This window comes from Lepisosteus platostomus, chromosome 10, assembly GCF_059453375.1.
Source record: "Lepisosteus platostomus isolate fLepPlt1 chromosome 10, fLepPlt1.hap1, whole genome shotgun sequence".
Taxonomy (NCBI): domain Eukaryota; kingdom Metazoa; phylum Chordata; class Actinopteri; order Semionotiformes; family Lepisosteidae; genus Lepisosteus; species Lepisosteus platostomus.
The window spans coordinates 17,596,809-17,620,755 of record NC_142620.1 but is presented as its reverse complement, the minus strand read 5'-3'; the positions used below and the strand labels follow the sequence as shown (position 1 = coordinate 17,620,755).

The following is a 23,947-nucleotide window of genomic DNA, read 5'->3' as shown; positions in this document are numbered from 1 at the left end:
ATTGGTTGAACTAGAAAACAAGAGCAATAATGATAATGATTATAATTTGTAATTATACTGAGAGGTAATACTTATCTGCAGTTTTCTCTATTTCCTGTGTAAATAAGCACCATGGTTGTAGCACAGTGGTGGATTAAATGTTCATAGAGATTTTTACAATTTTTTACATTGTGATATATTTTGTTAAAATTAAAATAACCTGCCTTTATGAGTACAGGAACTTGATTCCAATGGTTTCTGTTATGCACTGTTCAATGGTTGAACATAACATTACATTTCAAAGAAGGCTTTAGTCAGGAGCACTGGCGACCCATAGCTTGTTATTACAGAAAATTATCAAGGGCTGGAGGTTTGCTGTCTGATCCCTTGGCTCCAGCTGCATACTCTTCCCTGAGGTTTTATTTATTCAGTTGTAATGTGCATAATTTCACTTGGGATTTTTCTCATTTATTTTTGTCCTGAGAATCTTATAATTTTGTTTGTTTAATACGCAATATTGAAATGATTCCCGTGTTGAGCTTTTGCCACGAATTTGTTTTTAAGCACAAAGGGTTTCTGCTGCATGTCTGCCCAGATAAAATACTCCAAAATGATTTCAATAGTGTGCTCACAATTGCCCTTAATTCTGAGAGAGGATTCATGAGTCTACAATTGATTTTAAGTCCTTTCATCAAAGGTCTTCACCAGTATGCCTACTGGAATGTGTGTTATTGCCTCTTAAGCAATATGGATATACTGCATGTGTCTAGTATGCAGTATTTGAAAAATTGTCTCAACACCTGTAAATTTCAATAACACTATAATCTAGAATCTAGAGATTCTAGATAGAGTATAAATTGCTACAGTTTGCTTCTACTAAATTCCAGAAATATGTTTTTTATGTGTGCACCCCAACATGAAAATGGCAAATTGTCTCTCTATACTTCTGAACCTCCTAGATGACTGGCTTTATCAAATCCAGAATAAAGTAGTAGCTAATGGACTTGTGGTTTGTCTTAGCTATACTATTCCTGTGTCAAAGAATTGAATTCTCAATTCAACATTTTTACTTCTGGTTGCTGTCATAGACAGACATACAGTATCATATGTTCCAATTAATTTTAATTTAAACTACAATAATAGTCCCAGGATTATTTTCAATTTAAGCTTTCTTAATTTTCTCACTTTAGGATTAATGTTGGGGCTATTAATTGAGTTCTTAGTTGGACGGACAAAATATGTTTAGAGAATGTGTAACGAACAGTTCTTTCCGGACCCTATGCCGACGACACAGTCCGACGGAGTGGGGAAACAGGGGAAACGTCATGCAGGAAAACGGGGCTGAAGACAGGGGGGCGTGTCCAAGGTGCGCTGGTGCACTGGGGAGGCGTGGCCGAGGCGAACAATCCGAGAGTTGTCCTTAGGGAAAATCCAAAACACAGGAGTTAGTCCAAAACCAGGAGATCCATCAGAACAAGAATTAAAAACCACGAAGGCCGGGTCGGAACCGGCGGACCGGGACCGGGACCGGGACCGGGCGCTTCCAGGTCCCGGACTCGCACGATACGGAAATCAGATGCAGAGCCCGGAAGAGCGTCAGCGCCTGGCTTTTAAGGTGGGCTGGGAATAGGGAGCAGGTGCATAGAATAAAGTCTTTAGTGAAAGGGCTGGAGCACCCTTAAGGAGGGGGAACTAATATCGTGACAGAATGTGTAATTCCTGCAATGACAATGGACTCCCTGTTACAGCACGTGAATACCCAAAATGTAGGAAATGACTGCTGAGCAGGAGTCCTCAGAAGAGAAACTGCAGTGTAGAAACAACTCAAACGCTCTCATTGTGTGTTGAGCAGGGTATGAGTGAGACGGGAAGTGAGTGTTCAGTGCTGTTGGTGACTAGCTGTGTGAAAAAGAAAGTTCTGACTCATTAAACATTTACATGTACTCTGTGTACCTCTGTCAGAGCTCCCAGTCTTCGGGGAGTCTGGTCAAGAGCAGTTTTCATGAAGATGTGTTGCTACCCTTGTCCTGCTTAAATGATACAGAAAACGCTGCTTGAAAGGAGCTAGCATGGTTTCTCCTGTGATGGATATTTAATCACAAAAGAAGTGATGAACCATCCATCTATTGTCTAAATAATTTTATCCAGTGCAGAGTTGTGGAGGTTTCTGGAGCCGAACCCAGGTAGCAACAGGTGCAAAACAGAATACACCCTGGATGGGAAGCCAGTCCATAACAGGGTACACACAGACACAAACACCAGAACCAGTTTTCCCAAAAACCAATTAACCTACCAGTATGTCTTTGGACTGTGGGAGGAAAACAGATCAAGTGATAAAGATTTGTTTTATACATTTTAATTGCTTCCATTTTGAGATATTGAGTGTTTTATGGTTTTACAAAGTAGGTAACCAAATAAGCTTTGAAAAATACTTCTGAATAATGTCTTCGTGGAAATGGGGGGGGGGGGGGTTCAATTGTACGCACAGTCAACTACTACTTCTTAAAAAGTTTTTGTTTATATATTTTCATATTACTATTTTATATCTATACTTTTATATAGCAAGTTAGCACTCAATCCCAATAGAACTACACAGAATACATGAAGCAGTTTTCAAAATGCAAATGCAAAAATAAAGAAAACCTGACAGGAGCAAAATGTAGAATGAGCTACTTCTTTAGCTCATTTATTGACACTATTATTATTAAACTTTTTCTTTAGAAGGAGAACCTGCCTATTTTCTTTTTGCCAGGTGCCTCATATGACAAGTTCTGAAAAATATAAAATGCTGAAGTGGGGAATGAAGCAATCAGAAGAACATTGCTTGTAGTATAAAGGTTGTAACATCAAAGGTAGCAATGCTGATTGCTAACATTGAGCCTTTGAGTTTCTTGTCATAATAAAAAAAGGAAGCGGTCTTTTCTGTGTCTAGAGAGCAGCTGTGAATTGCATGGTTATGAAATGAAGCAGAAAATGTGTCCTGTTTTACATAGCATTTAAATAGATTCAGATTGTATTGGGATTGGGAGATAATGTTGTATAATATATAATAATATTGTTAAAAAATCAATAAATAAAGAAAGAGCTACATCTGCAAATTTTGCATATTATACAGAGCAGAGTAATTTTTGCCTTTTTAAATTATAAGCTTAGTGCAGTTAGATTATCCCATTTTGTCTTGGGTATCTGAGTCAGGTCCTGTATAATGTCAAGTACTACACATACAGTTTATGCTTAAGCTACATTTAGACAGAAGCATCAGCCATTTTCGCAGTCTATTTTCTCATTGCAGTTTTCTGGTATTTAATCATACTTTCATATCATCAGCAGTGATGTCAGCATGTCTTGTGCTTTTTAATCTATTGCTTTTATTCTTCAATTTGCAGAAAGAACACATGTAATAGGTCAGCTTTATAGGATTTACATAGATTATTGTCATGAGTTACACATTTGCATCTTATTCAAACAATGGCACTTTCTGGATTTGAATCTGCATGAATCAATGCATCCTTGACTTAAATTAACCTGATTTTTTTCTGTATTCAAATAAAAGATGCGTACCAAGCTAAACAAGGATGACAGAAGTCCCTGATAGATACAGCAAACTATTTTTAAGAAAGCCAGCTATATTTTTGTGTAGTGAGAAATTAAAGATATCTTATTTTGCTGAATTACTTACAAACATGAATGCTCAGGTTGAACAACTTTGGGTTAAATTTAAATGTCAACAACAATGAAAATAAACATCAAAAACTAAAATATGTTGCTTTGAAAGTTATCTTCTGAAAACGTCTCCAGTATAGCAGTACACAGTAGCAGATCTGTTCCTGAATGCCCGTAGGTGCTCTAAGTTTTCATTGAGTCCTTAAGTACAAAACGGAATCATCTAATTACTTGGTACTGTATAACCAGGTCATTATTTGGTATATGGGAAGAACACCAAGCACTGTGACTGCTTTTAAAGAGATACAATTTACAAGATTTTCAACCTTCTGGGCCAAGGTTACCCACCACTGCTGTAGTAGCCAAACAAGAGAAAGTGAAAATAGTTATAGGAATTTTTTTCAGCTTTGAATTGAAAAGTTTAACTACAGGTCAATGCTGAAATGGAGATGTAAACCAAATTCTGATTAACTTTAACCACCAAACTAATTTTATTTTTATTACTGTATTCACCTAACAGATGACAGCACAGTGATATGCTTAAAATTATACTATTGCCGTAAATCGTTTATGAAAAAACACTTCCTGTATAGTGACTGGTTCATTCAACATAGTTTCAAAATTTGTTTAGAGGTGCTCTAAAATTGAAATTTTTACCACTACCAGATTTTTGTGCTTTATGTGTCGAGTGGAGTTTTCATTTTATGACTTCTTGTGAAAGTGTCACTATTGTATCAACTGCTTTACGTTTTATTGTTGGTTGATAAAAAAAAAACTTTCCTAGAAGTGATCAGGTTATATATGGTGTCTCTGGTGTCGTGATGATTTGCTTTGCATATGTCACTGACAGTTTCTCCTTGAGTCATTTCTGAATACTTGTGGAGGTATAAAATGACTTGTCTGCTTCCTGATTGGGCTGGTAGAGTGCTATGTTATCAGAACAAGGATAGAGAGATTTTTATGTTTGCTAACTTTAAAGATCTGCAAGACAGTAAAAGCATAGAGTATTAGGCTTACATTATTAGGAACACGTGGGTGTCAAGATGGAGAAAGGTGGCCTTTTAGAGCCACCAGTCATAAAAGATTACTTGGTGAAAGGGGACCGATTCACAAAGTGGAGTGATGTGAGTATAACAGAAACTTATGATTCTTTTAAGAAATAGTTTCAATATTTCAGGCTAGGACTAAAGAACTGTAGTTGCAGGCAGAGTTTTATTCATTTGTATTTTCATAAATTCACTAGTACATCTTGCTACAGTATGGATTAACTTACACAACATAGAAAAAGCATCACTGACAACAAAATGTTACAATGACATTAGGGTATTAACTACATACAGTAGGTGATATGTTGTCAATGCTTATATCTTTACCCGTATATGCATCCTAAGCAGTTTGGATATGTACCAGATTCTATATTATACTTCTTTATAAGGATATATTTTTAGATTTTCAGATATTTTCTTCAAATTCAATTACACCTACCAATAGTCAATAATAATAGTAAATAATAAACCGAACTAATCAAAATTAGGACATTTAATGCAATTAAAATGTAGAACAATGAAATAAGTCATGAATACTAATGACTTCTCTAAATGAATGTCCTTAAAAGATCAATAATTTCCCTATAGAATCAAGAGTACTTTTTCCTAATTTTCTGAAATTTTCATGTTTATCAGATTTTTTCTTTTAATAACTTACATGTATTGTTCTCTGAAATGCTTTCACCACAGCTCTCTTTTTTGATGTGAAATGTGGGATAGACGTGTCTTTGCCATGTCTCATTTTAGAACATTCCTTATATGTCAAGGAGAAATATGGTGTAATCACAGGGGCACATCTTTGTGTTACCTTTAAAACTACAGTACATGTCTTTGGCTTACTTGGTTCCACAAGCACCTGAATTTGATGTTATCCCCTAAGGCATGCTAACCTCATCATGTACAAAAAGTGTTTTCAGTTTCCTTTGAAATGAAAGGATTTGTGAACTTTCAGATTTCAAGAAGAGTTAAAGTAAAAAAAAAAGATTAGACTCCTAAGATAAATTATTTTTGAAAAATAATGGAACTGTGTATGGAATCCTTGGACTGATTCATAATGATTATGCCTGTGTAGACTATCCCTATTATTATGGAGCAGTCATAAAGTGCATTCCCTAGGACAGCAGAGGACAGTGCTAAAAGACAGGGACAGAGCCCAGGGGGTTCGATACTCTGAGAGAACTGATGAATGAATAGTTTAATCAGATAGTGGTGTTAACAGGGTCTCCCACAGAAAATGTCAGTTTCAGAGTGAATACCTCTCCTAGAAAAAAGTTTCTTCATAAAAAGTACGGTTTGCTAGACAGAATGTCATTTTTGCCTGCAGAGAACAAGAACTACCGAAGGAAATAAATATTCTAGAACAGAACTTATATTTATGCAATGTGTCTTTTACAGTATATGTTAAACAAACAGATTCAATAAACAGAAATCCAAACCAGCATGTTTTATTATTTTATGTTCCTTCCCATATATCTTGATGGATAAATGAAACATCCTGCAGCATGTTTTATTTAAGATCTCAGGAACCTGAAAGGAAATGATTAGCTCTTAGGAAATTATCAGTGACCAAATACACAATTAGGAGCCAAACCAGCCCAAAAATGTTTCTTTTCTTCTCTTTTCAGCATGGAATAAACCTTTACTTATTCCTTTGCAGCCTACGCATGCAGATGTAGCTACCTACTTGAAACTTTGGTTAATTTGGTTAATTATGATAAACAGAGTCCTTCACGCTGTTTATTTTAATAGGGCAAGTCTTTATAAATTAACATGTATTTTTTCTGTCTGTGTATATTTATTTATGCAATATGTCTTTGTTTTATTGTTTGTTTATGAAACAAAAGATTCAATTAATAGAAAACCAAAACAGCACATTTTTATGTACTTATGATGATGGAATGTTTTGACAGATGAAACGTGTTGGAGTAATATATTTACCGATACATTTAAGAGATAGTAAGTGATGTTAGCTGAGAAATGCAGCATATTTTACTTAAGCTCTCAAGATCCTGTAATTACTGGAAACTATAAGTGACCATATACAGCAGCAATCAAGAGCCAAACAAGGCCAAACTGCTTAATTTGGTTAATTCTGAAAAACTGGAGTGCAGAGCCCTTCAGGATGCTTATTATAACAGAGCAAAGCTTTGCAAATTAAATGTGTAAATCTGTGTCTGTGAATAGAATCCTTTGAATTAACATTCATAGTATTTCTTGCACATTTATAATATGAATTAAAAAGAAGTTCTTTTTCAGTTTGATCATCTGAGTATGGATGTGTGAATGTCTTATGATGTGGTTGAAAAATGCACAACCTTTTTATGAGGAGGAAATCATAATTACCTCCGAATACAATCAATTTGTTTATCAGTAAATATCGATTTTTATAATGCTATACCATTGTTTGGTTTGGTGTAGGTAGTGCTATGGTTTCTCTTGTTTTCTGTGGTGCAAAGACTTTGCAACATTCTTTGCAACATTTGTAACATTTCCTTGACTGTGGTGTCCTGCTGTTGGAGTTGTTTGCAACCAGTGCTACAACTTTCTAATTGTCTGTGCCAGGACTCGTCTCGCACCTCCCCTGTCATGATGAAAATGGATCCAAAGGGCTTTTACCTCTACTGGACTCATCAGAATAAGGTAAGGGGGTGCTTTCACCATGGTGACAGGATAGCATAAATTGCAAACAGAATTAGAGTATTGGAATATTAAGGTTGTTTTAAAATAAAGTACCTTTATGTATCCTAGAAGTATTTTTATATACTGTATACTGATATATAACTTCTACAGTTCTAGTAATCAAGGAAATATCAAACAAATAGCGAGGTTATTTCAGTTCAATAAGAACATTTCAACATTTAATAAGTGAGAAAACCAGCTGCTCTCCAAACAGAATTGTAGAATACATACAGTCTACTTGATTTTAAGTGTGAAATGTTATTGTCCATAATCAAATTGAGATAAGTCTCAATATATACATTTTTACTGGGTATATTATATGAATTACATGTTGCCTTAGAGCTGCAGTAATGATCTATAAAGCAAATTGTTGGATGCTGATTGCAGTACATTATTGTTTACCTTCATGGCTTGTTGCACAGTGTAATTGATTGTTGTTTGGTGTTTTGAAACTTGCGTGGGATGGGTCACTTCCTGATCTATTAAAGAAAACTACTGTAGAAACAGACGTTCCGTAATCTCTATGGAGATTTAAAGTCACAAACTGTACTATAGTTTAAAGTCTAAATTAGTGATGACTAGAAGGGGCCTGATTCAAGTATTTGAACTCCTCAAAGACAAATTAAACCCTTTGGAGTTCTTCAGAATCTACAGCAGAACACAAACTGGAGAGCACACATGAAACTGAGATCATGAAGACGTTTTTTGCACAGTGAGCTGTGAGAGTACATGGAACACTCTGCCCTAGACATCAGGATAGAGTAATTTTTTAAGATATTGTCGAGAAGTGATTTTTAGATACAGGTAACTGATATATTTAATGCAAGCTGTTTTGCTGGCCATATTACTGATGACAGCATATGATCCATAGCAGAATATACAGTACCTGCATATCAGAGGTCACCTTATAAGTGGAAATCTTTATTTACACTCAATAGGGATTTGATAAAATTGCCTAATTTGATCATGTTCATAATCCTTGTTCTTGTAATTGCAAATCTTATCTGATCCCTGCAGGAAATGGAATTTGTAGACATTGCCACTATCCGAGATACAAGATCAGGAAAATATGCTAGAATTCCAAAGGTAAGCATCACTTTAGAAGGTTTCAAATACAATTTCAATTATCATCACATCGTGTGTAATATCTCCATGTTCCCTACCTTTGAAACCTTTGATTGAAAAGAAAAGTGAGTATTTATAGCTTTCCAGAGTTTCAGAAAATGATGTTTTAATTTGTATTAAGAGTGTTTTCAATGTATCTGAGATGATGCAATCATATGCATTTCATTTTTTAGAACTAAAAGAACTAGAGGTACAATTGACAGGAGTAGAGGGGTTGCTCTCCCTTAGGTCATTTCAAGTGAAAATGTTGAAGAAGAATCCAGTTTTTGAAAGTAAAACAAATGAATACATTATACATATGTGTAAAGCATGTCATCTCTATGTGAGCCCCTTTTTCATATGATTTATAAATCATTACATAACATACTTTAAAAAATAGAAAAATAACTATTTGTTATCTTTAGGGTAGTTGAAAAATGGGAGGCCAAGAATTGACCAACAACAGGACTGCACTGTGTTACTTAAGTTACAGTAGGTCTTTTTTAAACACCTAGACCCAAAGCATTTTTAAAGGGTGAATGTTGTATAGTACACCTCAGTGCATTACATGTATGTTCCAGCTTATTAAATATACAGAAAACATTTCAGGCTTCCTGCCTGGAACTTAGAAAAGAAGATCTCTTAAATCTTAAAATATTTAAATCACAAAATGCCTGTGAGTATGATTGCAGTCTGACGTTATTTTTGCTGAGCAATCATCCCTTGTGTATAGTATAAGATGAAATAAAAACAAACTTCAATGCTTTGAAATTTACACTATGCATAAACTAGGTGGATCAGTCTTATACTTGAAATGTAACCTTTCAACACTCCTGAATTACAGATCATTGCCTGCAGAGCAAACTGCAGCTGTCTCTGGTTTGTGCCTTTGAGCTACAGGAGACTATTACTCAGCTTGGTGGATTTTCTAAAGCAGGACCCATTACTGCTGCTTTATGAATATTTAATTTAGATGTACATAGATGAAATGTTAATAGACGTGCTCTGTTTACTGTTAGACACAGGAGAACAACCTAAATGGACTTCATTTTAATTCAAACAAGTACAGTACATACAATATACCATACTTTCACTTCTATTATTGATAAAAACACTTAGGAGAGCATTTTTGTGGATATTATGTTAAGGGAGAAGAATAATTTAGCCTGTATCTTTGTGTTATTTCATTCCTGTGTCACATACAGTATACTGTACTTTGCCAATTGTTCTACATAATCCTTTGCTGCTGCTGTATTGGCTTTATTTGCCTTGCAAACTAAATAGTCTAATAAGAATACAGATCCCAGGCAGTCTTAACACAAATATATACTGGAGAGAGAAGGCTTACAGTATTGAGTGTTACAGTATATCTGATGAACAACCAACTCTGACCATCCTGTTTCTTGATCTAAATTAACAATTAAATATTGAAAGTATGCAATTTAATCATACACATAAATCATACGCATACATCTACCTCATGTTGACATTCTTGTTCTGTTGTCTTATAGCAACACTAGTACATTTCTTACAGAATAACAGGGTTTTCTCAAGTCAATAAAAAGACCAAGAAATATTTGTTTTCAGAAAATACAGTGTTATAAGTGAATGCGTTGATATAATGTGCAGTTGGCAAATTTATAATTATTTTTGAAATACTGATATTGGGCCATACAACTCAAGTACGGTATGGGGGAAAACTAAGGATTACTCATAGCTCCTTGCTTTACTTAAAAACCATGCTTCTGTCCATTATTACTGTATACTATACTTGATAAAGGCTTTTGCTCTACCAAATTGAGTGTATAGCAACAGTAGTGGGTTAATGGGTTAATGGTAATGCTAATGCTAATCACAAAATGTATCAGTGTTAAGCCTAATGTCTTTTAATGTTCACAGTTTTACATAGGAATCATTTAAAAAAGGTGCTTTGAGATTCAATGTACAGCACAACTATGTATGAATATTCTCACATACTGTATATTGTGTTGCTGTGGGGAATACAAAAACATATTCCTTTATGTGGGTTGTCATTTTTTATTTAATTAATCTCTGCCTCACAGAACAAAAGAGTTTGATAGTGTTGACCTCATCCAATTGTCAATCACTTTTTGAATATTCTGCACATATTCAGGTTGAGATTCACATGGGTCAAAGGTCACAATTTAACCACAGAATTTTAATCTTTGTAGATGTTGAGACATCAATATAATTTCTGTGATGGCTTGATCTTTAAAGATAGAATTGAAACTGTGAGAAAATTAAAGACATTATTTAACTCAGCAGATTCCTCTAGAGAGAATGGGAATATTAAATTAGAAGTCTCATTTTCTAAAGAAATAATTGATTAGCAATTGGAGTAAAATACTTTAGACAATATGTGTCAAGCAATTTCTGATTTTGCTTATTTAATTTAAAGAAAACATCAATCCATGTGTTTTACCAGATCAGTTACTTGGGCCACAATAGGTAGGGAGAGATGGAGCACATTAAAAACAATTATAGTCATTTAGAAAGTCAATCAAATTATGTAAAAAACAACATTCCAGGTACACCCTGGTATACCAGTCGTCCTTTTAGTTAAGTACATTTCCATGAACAGAATTAATTTTGACTTTTACCTTAGTTCAATGTATCAGAAGAAAATACCAAAGGTTTGCTACTCAACCCATTATTTTTTAAGATAATTTTTATAGAATTTGTATTACCAGATGAATGGATAGACGTGCTGGACAGTAAGTAATCAAAAAATGTAAAATCCCCATGGAGTCCCTTGCAGAAATCCAACTCTTCAGGTTTCATTGACAACGTATGTCATATTGTACGTCTAAAGACTGTGTTATCTTGGATTTGTTAGCTCAGCAATAGGTTTAATTACACAAGAATGAAAACCAGAATATCAGGAGGAGTGCGAATCCAGAGACCCTGTTGAGAAAGATGAAAACGTTACATACTGTGTATGCAGCCACAAGAAACATAGTGTTTGTTGGTCTTCCACTGGAAATTTTCATTACCACATTTTTCAAAAAATATTTAAATCACCAGCCGCTTTTTGCCATTTGTACCCACCATTTTCCACTGACCAATTGCTACTGAAAGTGATGTACCTCTTCGAACTCTCCTCTTCAGTTTGTCAAAGACAGCATTCACACATCCTTCTCAACATGCATTGTCTAACTTTTTGTTTCCACTGTGAGCACAGAGCCATAGAAAAGCTTTCATGCTTGATGGAATACTGGCATGGTTATACTGACTGATACCACAAACTCAAAGGCACTTGACCAGCAACAAGGTTGGCAGGTTTAATTGCGAGGTGAAGTTTTTCTGACCAGCTGCAGCCTACCCTGCCATGGCCATTAGGCCCAGTTTTTGCCACTCCAATGTAATTGCATTTGACTCATGACACTGTAGATACCTTTAAATGCATGATCTACCATTGCAGATAATGCTTTGATCAGGTGTTAGTCCAGTAAGATTTATTACAGTCTTTTGGAACAGGAAAAAACCTGTAATTAAAATGGTTGGTTTTTTTAAACCAAACTTTTCCCTCTTTTTGTGATGTTGCACACATTTAAAAAAGAATAAAGATCATGTCTACATGAGATATACAGTAATAAACTGTGAGCAGCATATGGTTCTAAATAAATTAAAGTATCAATGTTGACTTGCTGAGTATTATAACAGAGTTATTTGCACCCACGCTAATCATACATAATGTATGAAATACTCCCTATGTTTCAAAACTGAATATATATTGTTCTTTAAAAGAAGGGGTTATTTTGTTTTGTTTATCCATAGTGCTTTGCTTGTTCTTAAACTATGAATGCATACAGTAGGTACTATAGTAAAGCAAGCTTGGTTAAAAAAAGTGTCAGTACTTTCATACTTTTTTGGGAATCTCTTCAGTCCAAACAAAAGAGGTTGGTAGCAAATATCTTACAAAGAACATTGTTGTGCAACAATAAGTGTGAGTAAATGCTTAAATAGAAGGAGAGTTAAAGTAGAGTCTGTATCATAGAGTTTTTCTCTGTATCTTATGTTACCATTGCAGGTTGTAGTGCTATATATTTTTAAAGATGTTGTTCCATTTCTCCAGTATTCACTATTGTTTTAATAATCAATAGCCATATCTTTTTTCCTTAGCATTAATTATATTAACTCCTAACCAAAAGGTAGCTGAGAGAACATGTTTTGAAAAAAAAATCATGTTTTAAAGTCTGATGAGTGGCAACCATTGAGAGGCAGGCAGCTACTGTAAATTGATTCTCAATCCTCACTTTCCATGATACTCTGGGAACAATCTACAGAACAATTCTAGTGATTGCCCCTACCTTTTCACATTGTGTATAGATTGGAAAATGCTTTAAATTCTCCTTTTTTCACATAATCAGGGTCTGCAACTCTGGTCCTATTGGATCTGGAACTATTGCACAGTATCTTCTGGTTTTATTCTCCCTAAGCCTTGAATGACTTAATTGGATCAATCGTTTTTTTTAATTGAGGAATTATAAAACTTTCCAGATCTTGGGTGGACAGACTCTATAAAGTTACAGGTACCTATATGACCTACAATACATAACTATGGATCTCCAGGACCAACGCTGTAGACCCCTAATATCTAAACATTTTATTCATGGTTAAAATATATTTATTTTAATTTAAAAGAAATATTAAATTACTTTTGGTGAGTGGAAAAGTCCTTTTAGCATCATATGCTTTTCTGAACCTCATAGTCCAGACATTTTTTCTTTTTACTTTTAATTTTGCATGCAGTCAGTCGTTTGCCTGCTTTGTTTAACCTCACCCTTGCAAATGTCAGAGGCATGGAAATCATAAGCCTTAAATAAAGAGAGCCATCCTCCATCCTGAGGTCTCTGAGGGAAACAAAGGAAGCTCGTGACCTTAGATGCAAACCAAGCGCAGCCACAAAGTGAATGCCTCTCTGCTAGTATTTGACCAGTGCCACACAGAGATTTCTTTTTATCGTTTCTTTTTTCTTTTTTAAGTAAAAGTTCTATTTTCAATTTTCCAAGCATCATGAATTGAAAACAATAACAGCAACACATTTTCCTCATCCTAAAAGATTCTCCTTGCCAAAATCATATAACAGTGGAAAAGGTTCAATGTAACTACAGGTACAATAACACCTGGCCATGTCAGCAGCAACTTCCCACCATAACCATAACTTCTTTCAGCACCAGGAATATACCTAGAAAGTTCTGGAAACCTGGAATTTGGAAAAGCCAGGATCCCGTAACACCAATGAAGAACATGCTCAGCTTCATTTCTTGTCTCTATTTTAAGGGTTTTTAAAATTGTATTAACTGAAATTTCCACCTATAGTTGTTAAGAAGCAGATTACCTGTCATCCGGAGTATCATGTGAAATGCTCGGTTCTAATTACAAAAAAATGTCATTCAGGCCTCACTGAAGATCATTTTCCTGGTTCTGGTTATCAGAACAAAACAATATACTTTCACTCTGTAATTATAATTTCCACCCAGCAACAGCTTCATTTGTAGTTAGAAGGCATAAAGCAGCATTCATTAAAACTATATGATTAAATTCATCTGCAATGCAGATAATCAACAAAGTTGGTTCAGGTAATGGAATGGTTTTTTGCTATGTTTTTTTCACTATTATTTTTTTGTTTTGCTTTGAGACTTAATAATAATTTAATTAATAATAACTGCTAACACTTATATAGCGCTTTTCTGGACACTCCACTCAAAGCGCTTTACAGGTAATGGGGACTCCCCTCCACCACCACCAATGTGCAGCATCCACCTGGATGATGCGACAGCAGCCATAGTGTGCCAGAACGCTCACCACACATCAGCTATCAGTGGGGAGGAGAGCAGAGTAATGAAGCCAATTCATAGTATCAGGCATCACTTGTATCAGGCATGTACAGGTATAGTATGTTTTTCTGTTAACAATGCTCATTCAGACCTATTGTTCAATCAGAAGTTTTTCTTTTTACCCAACAGAACCCAAAGGTCCGGAATGTCTTCAACTTGGATTTTCCTGACAGCCATCACCTTGCAAAAACACTAACTATAGTTACAGGCCTAGACATGGTGAACCTGACATATCACAACTTCTTTGCATACAAGGAAAACATACCCCAGGTAATATGTTATTAGTACATATCCACTATCAGTTCAGTAGTGCTTCTTGTTTTATTTTCTTCTCATCTGTTTATACAGTGCCTTGCGAAAGTATTCGGCCCCCTTGAACTTTTCAACCTTTTGCCACCTTTCAGGCTTCAAACATAAAGATATAAATTTTTTATTTTATGTGAAGAATCACCAACAAGTGGGACACAATTGTGAAGTGGAATGAAATCTATTGGATTTTTGAAACTTTTTTAACTAATAAAAAAATGAAAAGTGGGGCGTGCAAAATTATTCGGCCCCTTTACTTTCAGTGCAGCAAACTCACTCCAGAAGTTCAGCGAGGATCTCTGAATGATCCAATGTTGTCCTAAATGACTGATGGTGATAAATAGAATCCACCTGTGTGTAATCAAGTCTCTGTATAAATGCACCTGCTCTGTGATAGTCTCAAGGTTCTGTTGAAAGCGCAGAGAGCATCATGAAGACCAAGGAACACACCAGGCAGGTCCGTAATACTGTTGTGGAGAAGTTTAAAGCCGGATTTGGATACAAAAAGATTTCCCAAGCTTCAAACATCCCAAGGAGCACTGTGCAAGCGATCATCTTGAAATGGAAGGAGTATCAGACCACTGCAAATCTACCAAGACCTGGCCGTCCCTCTAAACTTTCAGCTCAGACAAGGAGAAGACTGATCAGAGATGCAGCCAAGAGGCCCATGATCACTCTGGATGAACTGCAGAGAACTACAGCTGAGGTGGGAGAGTCTGTCCATAGGACAACAATCAGTCTTACACTGCACAAATCTGGCCTTTATGGAAGAGTGGCAAGAAGAAAGCCATTTCTCAAAGATATCCATAAAAAGTCTCGTCTAAAGTTTGCCACAAGCCACCTGGGAGACACCCCAAACATGTGGAAGAAGGTGCTCTGGTCAGATGAAACCAAAATCGAACTTTTTGGCCACAATGCAAAACGATATGTTTGGCGTAAAAGCAACACAGCTCATCACCCTCAACACACCATCCCCACTGTCAAACATGGTGGTGGCAGCATCATGGTTTGGGCCTGCTTTTCTTCAGCAGGGACAGGGAAGATGGTTAAAATTGAGGGGAAGATGGATGCAGCCAAATACAGGACCATTCTGGATGAAAACCTGTTGGAGTCTGCAAAAGACCTGAAACTGGGACGGAGATTTATCTTCCAACAAGACAATGATCCCAAACATACAGCAAAATCTACAAAGGAATGGTTCACAAATAAACGTATCCAGGTGTTTGAATGGCCAAGTCAAAGTCCAGACCTGAATCCAATCGAGAATCTGTGGAAAGAGCTGAAAACTGCTGTTCACAAACGCTCTCCATCCAACCTCACTGAGCTCGAGCTGTTTTGCAATAAGAATGGGCAAGAATTTCAGTCTCTCGATGTGCAAAACTGATAGAGACATACCCCAAGCGACTTGCAGCTGTAATCGCAGCAAAAGGTGGCTCTACAAAGTATTAACGCAAGGGGGCCGAATAATTTTGCACGCCCCACTTTTCATTTTTTTATTAGTTAAAAAAGTTTCAAAAATCCAATAGATTTCGTTCCACTTCACAATTGTGTCCCACTTGTTGGTGATTCTTCACATAAAATAAAAAATTTATATCTTTATGTTTGAAGCCTGAAATGTGGCAAAAGGTTGAAAAGTTCAAGGGGGCCGAATACTTTCGCAAGGCACTGTATGCTTTTAAAGCTTCAGAGAGATTATTTTTCAGTCTTTTTAAAGTGCACGTATCTGTTAATGAAAAAAATAGCTCAGTTATGTTATATAAACAAATGCTCATTTCCAGGACCTGTTTTCATGTACCTTTGCTATGTAATTTTAATGATAAACAGCTGTATTTCAGTCAGGATTTAGCCTTGTAAACACATCTGTACCCCAGGGATTGTCTAATTATGATGTCATGGTAAAGTAAATATTAATGGGCAATCAAATTCCTTTTATTACAGAAACAAACATTTGGCAACAACACTGAAAATTTTTGGCAGTGATTGTAATGCAGTGCAGTAACCTGGAAACCACACTCTCCGCCTTTTAATCCATGTGTTGAAATTTAAAGGCATATTAAATTGGATTGATGGAGGTCCAATTCAATAGCAAGATGATTAAATTAATGCTAAATAGAAACTCATTGCTCCCAGTATAATTTGTAAATTAAGAATTTAAAGCATTTGTTGATTCAAAGTGAATATTTCCTGAAACAAGTACTGTACAGTACATCTGCTTCAGTGTATAAATTCTTAATAAAATGCACCTTTTGAGTTTGAAGAATAAACCAGGAATCAGGTGGTAAAGTAAAATTAAAATCCAAGGCGTCATCAATGTGTCTCTTTAATTTTACAATAGACAGAGAGATGTAAAAAATGTATAACACTAAAATGAGAACAATCTGTGAATGTTTGGGGTTCAACAGCATTAAAAAATACTTTGGAATACAACAAAGCTGAAATTTTGATTCTGCACAATACACTTTCTTAAACAGGATTAATAAAATGAAGGCTGGCACTATTGAAAATGTAGACAATAACTGATTAAAATAGAGCTCATTGTCTGTGTATCCTCTATAGTTATTACTGAGCTGTGCTCTTATCTGTCTCGCAGCCTGTTTTATGTCTTATCTAATGTACAGTATAACCTTTGGCTCACTTTAACAGTAATGCTACTGTACATGACTTGCTCTCTTTGTTGCTTTTGCTTTGATCCATTGCTAAGGATCAGTGTGTTTGAGGCCCTCTTGTGGAAAAGTATTACCTTGCCAAGGCATTACTGACCTTGAGAGTTTACACAATTGTGCAACTAGCAATTCTATTCCTCGAGTTCACTCTCAGACAAAATTTGTTTCTGAAGGTGTCTAAATTCAAAAGCTTTTATTCTCTTCTCGTTTTCATAATCTTGTCATCAGAGTGTTACATGAGCAACAAGGCTAAAATCAAACAGCAAGTATTACTGGTGTGAAAAGTTAAATAAATTAAACACAAGCTCTATATATTGGAGGAAGAAATTCAGTGTCTCTGGGTTTTCAGGTTTTCATGCCTCCAAATCCAGAATTAAAGTGTTGTAATCCATAATTATACATCAAGTAGAAGTTAACATTAAAATTGAATTTGAAAAATTAACATTTTATTTATGGGTAACTGCAGTTAGTCATATTCATGGGTTGTCTCATCTTCGTGCTATGCTCTAAGCCTTGGTATGAAGTTTAATGTAATATATAAAACATCTTTTGCTTGCACTGTATGTCTGCAACTTTTTACCTGTGGTACAGTGGTACAGTGTGTTCTATACAGTAATTATCTAATTGCTTGCTGCAGAACTGGGCTGAGGATGTTCTCGCTATTGCTTACAACCCTATGAGGATCAATGCTTGCAGACAGGTCTTTCTGGAGAAAGTGTGAGTATATTTCTTTAAAAAATACCTACTTTGTAGATCCTTTTGTTAAGATTTTTGATAATCTTTCAAAAGATTGAGCTACGAAAAACAATAATAAAACTATAGCTCAGATGTCCATCTTGCAAAGCACTAGTGTGGAATGAATGAAAAGGGGTGTCCCACACATTTTAGATTTTCTATGGCAAAGATATAGTCTTTTGAAGACAAATGTGTACAATTCTTCTCTGCTGTGATGTAACACATAGCTTGCATTAAAATGTTTTTTTAATTCTCGTTAAATATTGGCATGCTTTAACCTAGGGACGAATGGATTGGTTCAATTAAGTAAGATGTTAGTTTTCCTAATTCCAAGCTAAAGAGAACTGAAAACACAATTTCCATGTGGCCCAATGACTTAACGAGCAGTGCTACGGAACATTGAAGCCATTTTAGAACCTCAACACTTTTCAAGAAGCAATTCTTTATGTCACTACTTTGTGTCACTGCAGTACAGTGTATACAGTAGGGTTCTTTCATTTTTATCCAAGCTGTTATACTAAAGGTTCTGTGGAAACATCTTCAAGATTATTATTTTAGTGATTAGAAATGTATTCAATTTCTACTTAGAAGACCTGTGCATATTGATCCAACATTATTTAACAGCTTTATGCAATACAGGTTTGCAGGGAGTCTGAACACATGGCCTCAGCATACAGTAGCAAGGCAGCAAAACAATCACTGTGCCACCACTTGTACATCTCATAATAGTAATTAAAATAATTCAATTTTAAGACAGAGTATTAGTTAAAGGCTTATTTGAAGTTGAGTTTTTATCATCCATTTCAGCACTCCATTGAAACAGTGGTATTTTATTATAAATTATCAACACCTTTCTTAAAATGTATGTTATGTTTAAAGACCTAAACAGTTTGTATTGCACATGTGTAATTCTATAAAACACTTCAATTAATTGACTACTAAAAATTTCAATCCTTTTACACAAAATAACCTAAAAGAATATTTGAGCAAATTTTGGGGAATAATGTGATACAAGTGCATTGCACAGGCTTCAAAATGCTGAAGTAGCCACTTACTGTATATGTCAATGTTGCCATGACTTTTAATCATGGATCTCTCAGCTCTTTACATTTGCTTATATAGCTTCTTAATTCCTTATCCTTGTAGATATGTCCGTATCTCTTTGCAGAGAAATAAAGATGGCAAGATACCTGTGAAAAAGTAAGTGATGTTTGAATTGGTTAATATTTTTTAAGAAAACATCAGGTATGTTCATATATTTTATGTTTAAGATTTGGACAATAGTTTAGCCTGACATTTGAAGATTTGATTTGAAAACCAGAAAAGAGAAAGAAAATTGAATTTCATCTTATTTGTCTAATGTCTTTAAAGTTTCAACATTCTACTTGACATCAAAGATTACAAGCCTTTATTTTTATCCCAAGGAATTTCATTTGTGTAGGATTTTCCAGACAGGGCATTGCTGCTACAGTTAAATTTCCCAAAGCATGTTTACAGTATAACTCTGCCATGTCATAATTTCCACGCCATTCTGTATACTGTATCTGTAAGACATTGATATTGCTTGACCTGTGTTTTTCTTTTTCAGTATTTATAAGATGTTTCCTGCAGACAAGAAGAGAGTAGAAGCTGCTTTAGCTGCAGCCCATCTCCCTAAAGGGAAGGTGAAATATGTTATGCCCTTTTAACCACAGTCATTCTTAAATTGAGATTTATCTATAAGGGATTTATCTTCTTATGCCATTTTTGAAAACTTTACTTTAGTGTTAAAATTCAACTGTATGTGATTCTGAAAAGAATGTCGGAATACAAAGCGTATGTTATTGTTTTAAATGTACACTGATACGTTGAGTTCAGTAATTATTTTAAAGATGTATAGTCTGTACATTCAAGATACAGTGCATTAGCAATCAAATGTCTAAAATAAAGGCTACAAAAATAAAATCACATAAACTTTTTCACTTTTTCTATAAATTTGTAATCTAATATTTCTGTTTTGTTTGTTTTTTTAAGGGTGACACGATGAAGCCAGATGTCTTCACTGAAGCTGCCTTCAAGTCATTCCTGATGAACCTCTGTCCCAGACCAGAAATTTATGAAATATTCACATCTTAGTAGGTTTCCTTTATTTTGGTTCTTCTGCAAGATCTCATATTTTGAAAATCTATGTTTAGTGATCTAAGATCTAAAAGTCTTTATTAATAATGTGTGTGCGTCAGTGTAAAACATGAATATTAGCAATCTTTATATTAACTTTTCATTTGTTTTATTTCTCTTAATAATAAATAAAAGACTTAGTTTATCTCCGTGATGTACAGTAATCTGTTCTAAATTGCCATATTTCAGCTCCCTAGAACTATTTAAAGCAATATTGCATATGGCACCTGTTCCTCCAAAGTCATTATTAAAAATTCTTCTTAGTTGCCAAAACTGTTTCACTTTAACCTTTTGTAGAATAACAACACTTCTTTATAATCATAATACAGGTACTGTAGATTGTCTTAGATTATCTGTTGTAAGAATTGTTAATTGTTCTGCAGCTCTGCCAAGGCAAAGCCTTACATGACAAAGGAGAACTTCACTAAATTCATCAATGAGAAGCAGCGTGACTCACGACTCAATGAGACCCTTTTTCCCCTGATAAAGCCTGAACAGGTCAAGAACCTGATTGAGAAGTATGAGCCTACTTCATCAAATGCAAACAGAGGTGAGAGGCACAAACAACACAGACCCCTGCTCTGTTGCAGGTAGTGTTTCTTTCTTTTACACACTTACAATTGAATGTTTCATATATGACTTCTAATACTACGTGAGCATTTCTGTTATGTAAGAATTGTTTTTTTTATTTTCGTTAGTCACATTTGTAAAACAACCAAGAATAAATATAGGAGATGATTTGCAATTAATGATGTGGTTTAAATATTCCAATTTATAAGCAGAACTTGTTCTGCAAAAAATATATCAAAAGAAATATACCTGGTCAAAGTGAAACCTCTTTTTTATAGAAAAATGAACTATCCCATAATTAATTTAAATAATGTAAAATTGTATCAGGTAAAACTCTTATTCCAGCATTTTGAAATAGACAATCTTCTTCAGTCATATTTGCATATTTTAGGACTTAGTTTACCAGTATATTACTGGTAAAACTATAAAATATAACTGTGAAGCAGAACTGCTGAACAGGTAAACATCCTTGTACATTGTCTGAGAAATTATATATATTCTTATGTACTTATGTAATTATATTATATAATTATTCTGTGTCTATACAGTATAATATATTTATGTCTCTATATATACATTTATGTCTGTATAAATATATTTAATATATACATTAAATATATATATCATATTTATTATATATTTATTCACTTTCACAAATAGTTTGTCTATGTGAAAATCAACATTCTCTACAGTAATGAGATTAAATAGCAATGCTGAAGGAATGTTGTCAGATGTTGTCATGAATGTTCTCAGATGTCAAAACTAGAAAACAACATTCTGTGCTATAATTCCATTTATGATAGGGATGTTTTAAAGCTTATTGTGCATTTTTATTTTACAGGCCAGATCTCTCCAGAAGGGCTGTTGTATTACTTGACTGGGCCTGAAACATTCACTGTTACTCCAGACAAGCTTGGCATTTGGCAGGATATGATGCAACCTCTGCCTCACTACTTTGTAAAATCCTCACACAATACTTACCTCACAGGTAAGAAACAGTAAGAAAATGGGAAATTCTGCCATTTTCTGAGAATGGGGTTAGTAGTATCAACATAAAAGGTCACAAGGACTGGCTAATGACTGTGAGATTATGAAGAAGTTCTGCATCTATACAGTCCATCCTTTATTGTCCCAGATTGAAAACGGTATTTGATTTTTAATACACAGATTAGTTTGGACAGTACTCATGTTAAAAGTAATAATCATATATTATCATAATAATTATCATTTTCTGGACACTCCATTCCAAGCGCTTTAAAGTTAATAGGGACTCCCACCCACCACTACCAACGGGCAGCCCCACCAGGATGATGCGACGGCAGCCGTAGTGCACCACCACACATCAGCTATTAGTTGGGAGGTGAACAGAATGATGAAGCCAATTTATTCAGCCACTAATACACATCTTCTTGCTATTTGCCTTGTATGCATGGAGTAGTTTCATATCTTTAATGTCTGTGGTGTCTAAGAATGGAAAGGTGTTAACATCTGTAACTTAGAGCAAAGTTTTATCTCTATTTCCTTGGTGGGAAATTCAAAGCTTAACATAGAAAAAACACTAGGAAACAAAACATAAGTATAAAAGGAGATATATATTCACTTTATTATAATCATGAGTTAAGAGTTTTAATCACTATTAAGAATATTTGGAAAGTTTTGCACTAGACTAGATTGTTTTAGAAGTTGTTATTTTAGGCTTTTAACCAAAGAATGATTTCACAGCACACCCAGTGCTCTTAAATTGAAGGTACTGTATCTGACCAGTGTCTGAACTGAAGGTGCATTTCTTTCGGGGGCGCAGCGGGCCAGTTTTCAGGGGTGTCCTCCCCAGAGATGTACCGACAGTGTCTCCTGGCGGGTTGTCGCTGTCTGGAGCTCGACTGCTGGAAGGGAAAACCACCGGATGAAGAGCCAATCATCACCCATGGATTCACCATGACCACAGAAATCCTTTTCAAGGTGTGCAGGATCAACCGAGAAAATCCAATTAATAAAACTACAAACCATGTCAGTAATAAAGCTAGGGAGCAGCTCCAGGAGTTTAGGAGTGCTGAGTAAATGTACTGTAGACATCTTATTGTCCAATAGGAATTCCATTTTATATCAAGCTCCAGTGGGACCAAAGTGTGGGTAGATACCTGAAAGGGTGGATAATTAACTGTTGGAATAAATATTCTGATGTCACCTAACAATTGAAATTTGAATACAACGTCAAAATATTAAGCTTTTAACAGAACACACTTTGAATGGTCTTAGAAAGATACCAGCATATAAATCCAGAAGAGATACAGTAGGTAATGATAGCCACTGTAGCACATAATTGAGAAGACAACACACTATGTTAAAATGAAAATACAGGAAAATAAAAAGTTGTGTCTCTTTATTCAAAGTAGGCAGTACACAGTACCTCCAACGTACTTAATGTGCTGGAGAAAAAAAATAGATATTCATAGGGTTTTTTTTTCTGTCAACATTGTCATCACTCCCGCAAGCCCTTTACATTAACTTTAATTATTTCTTATGAAACAATACATATATATCTCAAAAAAGTCACAACGCCTGCATGCAAACGTTAAAATGACCAGTGTGAAGACTTACTGTAGCTGCCCATGTCTATCCAAAATGAATTTTAAATGACTGCAACAGTAATGGTTTCCAGGTAAAATTACCCGGCTTGCTGTATTTACAGAAATTGCTAGCACAAAAATCCAGGGCCTGAATAAAACAAAGTGCTTAGCCAAAACTTTCAGATAAACATTTAGACATTTCCAATATGACTGTAGGAATGAATTGTAAAAAACATAAAGCAAAGAACACAAGTACAGCTGGATCAGGCCAGACTGTGTACCTAAGCAAATGATCAAAGTAGAACTTTATGACAACTGTTGAACACATAATCAAATAAATCGGTGACACAACAGTACCTGACAGGTCAGCCGGCTCATGTCACTTACACCAGTGTGCTAAGTAGTGGAGGAGTTTATGAGCAGTGGCCTGGTTTCTGACAGGCACTGCTCTCTCAGGCTCTACTGGCAATAGTCCTGTGAGATAAAGAGAGCTACAGCTCTGTGAAGTGTCAAGCCACAGCAGCACGTCTGTCCTTTCAAAGCCTTGATTTCAGTCTCCCACTGAGAGCACGGTAAAAAAGAATGTAAAATGAATTCCATCAATTTTCTGGATATTA

General features: G+C 35.1%; 1 protein-coding gene across 2 annotated transcripts in view; it reads left to right on the top strand.

Moving 5' to 3' along the window:
• Window positions 1-4,536: 4,536 nt before the first annotated feature.
• The window catches only part of plcb2 (phospholipase C, beta 2), a 40,407-nt gene continuing 20,996 nt past the window's right edge, over window positions 4,537-23,947 (top strand). Inside the window, exons 1-11 of one of the 2 annotated variants that reach the window (XM_088648521.1) lie at window positions 4,537-4,766; window positions 7,251-7,328; window positions 8,385-8,453; window positions 14,462-14,602; window positions 17,939-18,018; window positions 19,183-19,236; window positions 19,625-19,700; window positions 20,050-20,150; window positions 20,577-20,743; window positions 21,605-21,751; window positions 22,565-22,722. In XM_088648521.1, coding sequence (XP_088504647.1) covers window positions 4,686-4,766; window positions 7,251-7,328; window positions 8,385-8,453; window positions 14,462-14,602; window positions 17,939-18,018; window positions 19,183-19,236; window positions 19,625-19,700; window positions 20,050-20,150; window positions 20,577-20,743; window positions 21,605-21,751; window positions 22,565-22,722 — 1,152 coding nt within the window. In that variant the 5' untranslated portion in view covers window positions 4,537-4,685. Of the gene's footprint in view, window positions 4,767-7,250; window positions 7,329-8,384; window positions 8,454-14,461; window positions 14,603-17,938; window positions 18,019-19,182; window positions 19,237-19,624; window positions 19,701-20,049; window positions 20,151-20,576; window positions 20,784-21,604; window positions 21,752-22,564; window positions 22,723-23,947 lie in introns of those variants that run through there. The other variant, XM_088648522.1, reaches the window with a different exon arrangement.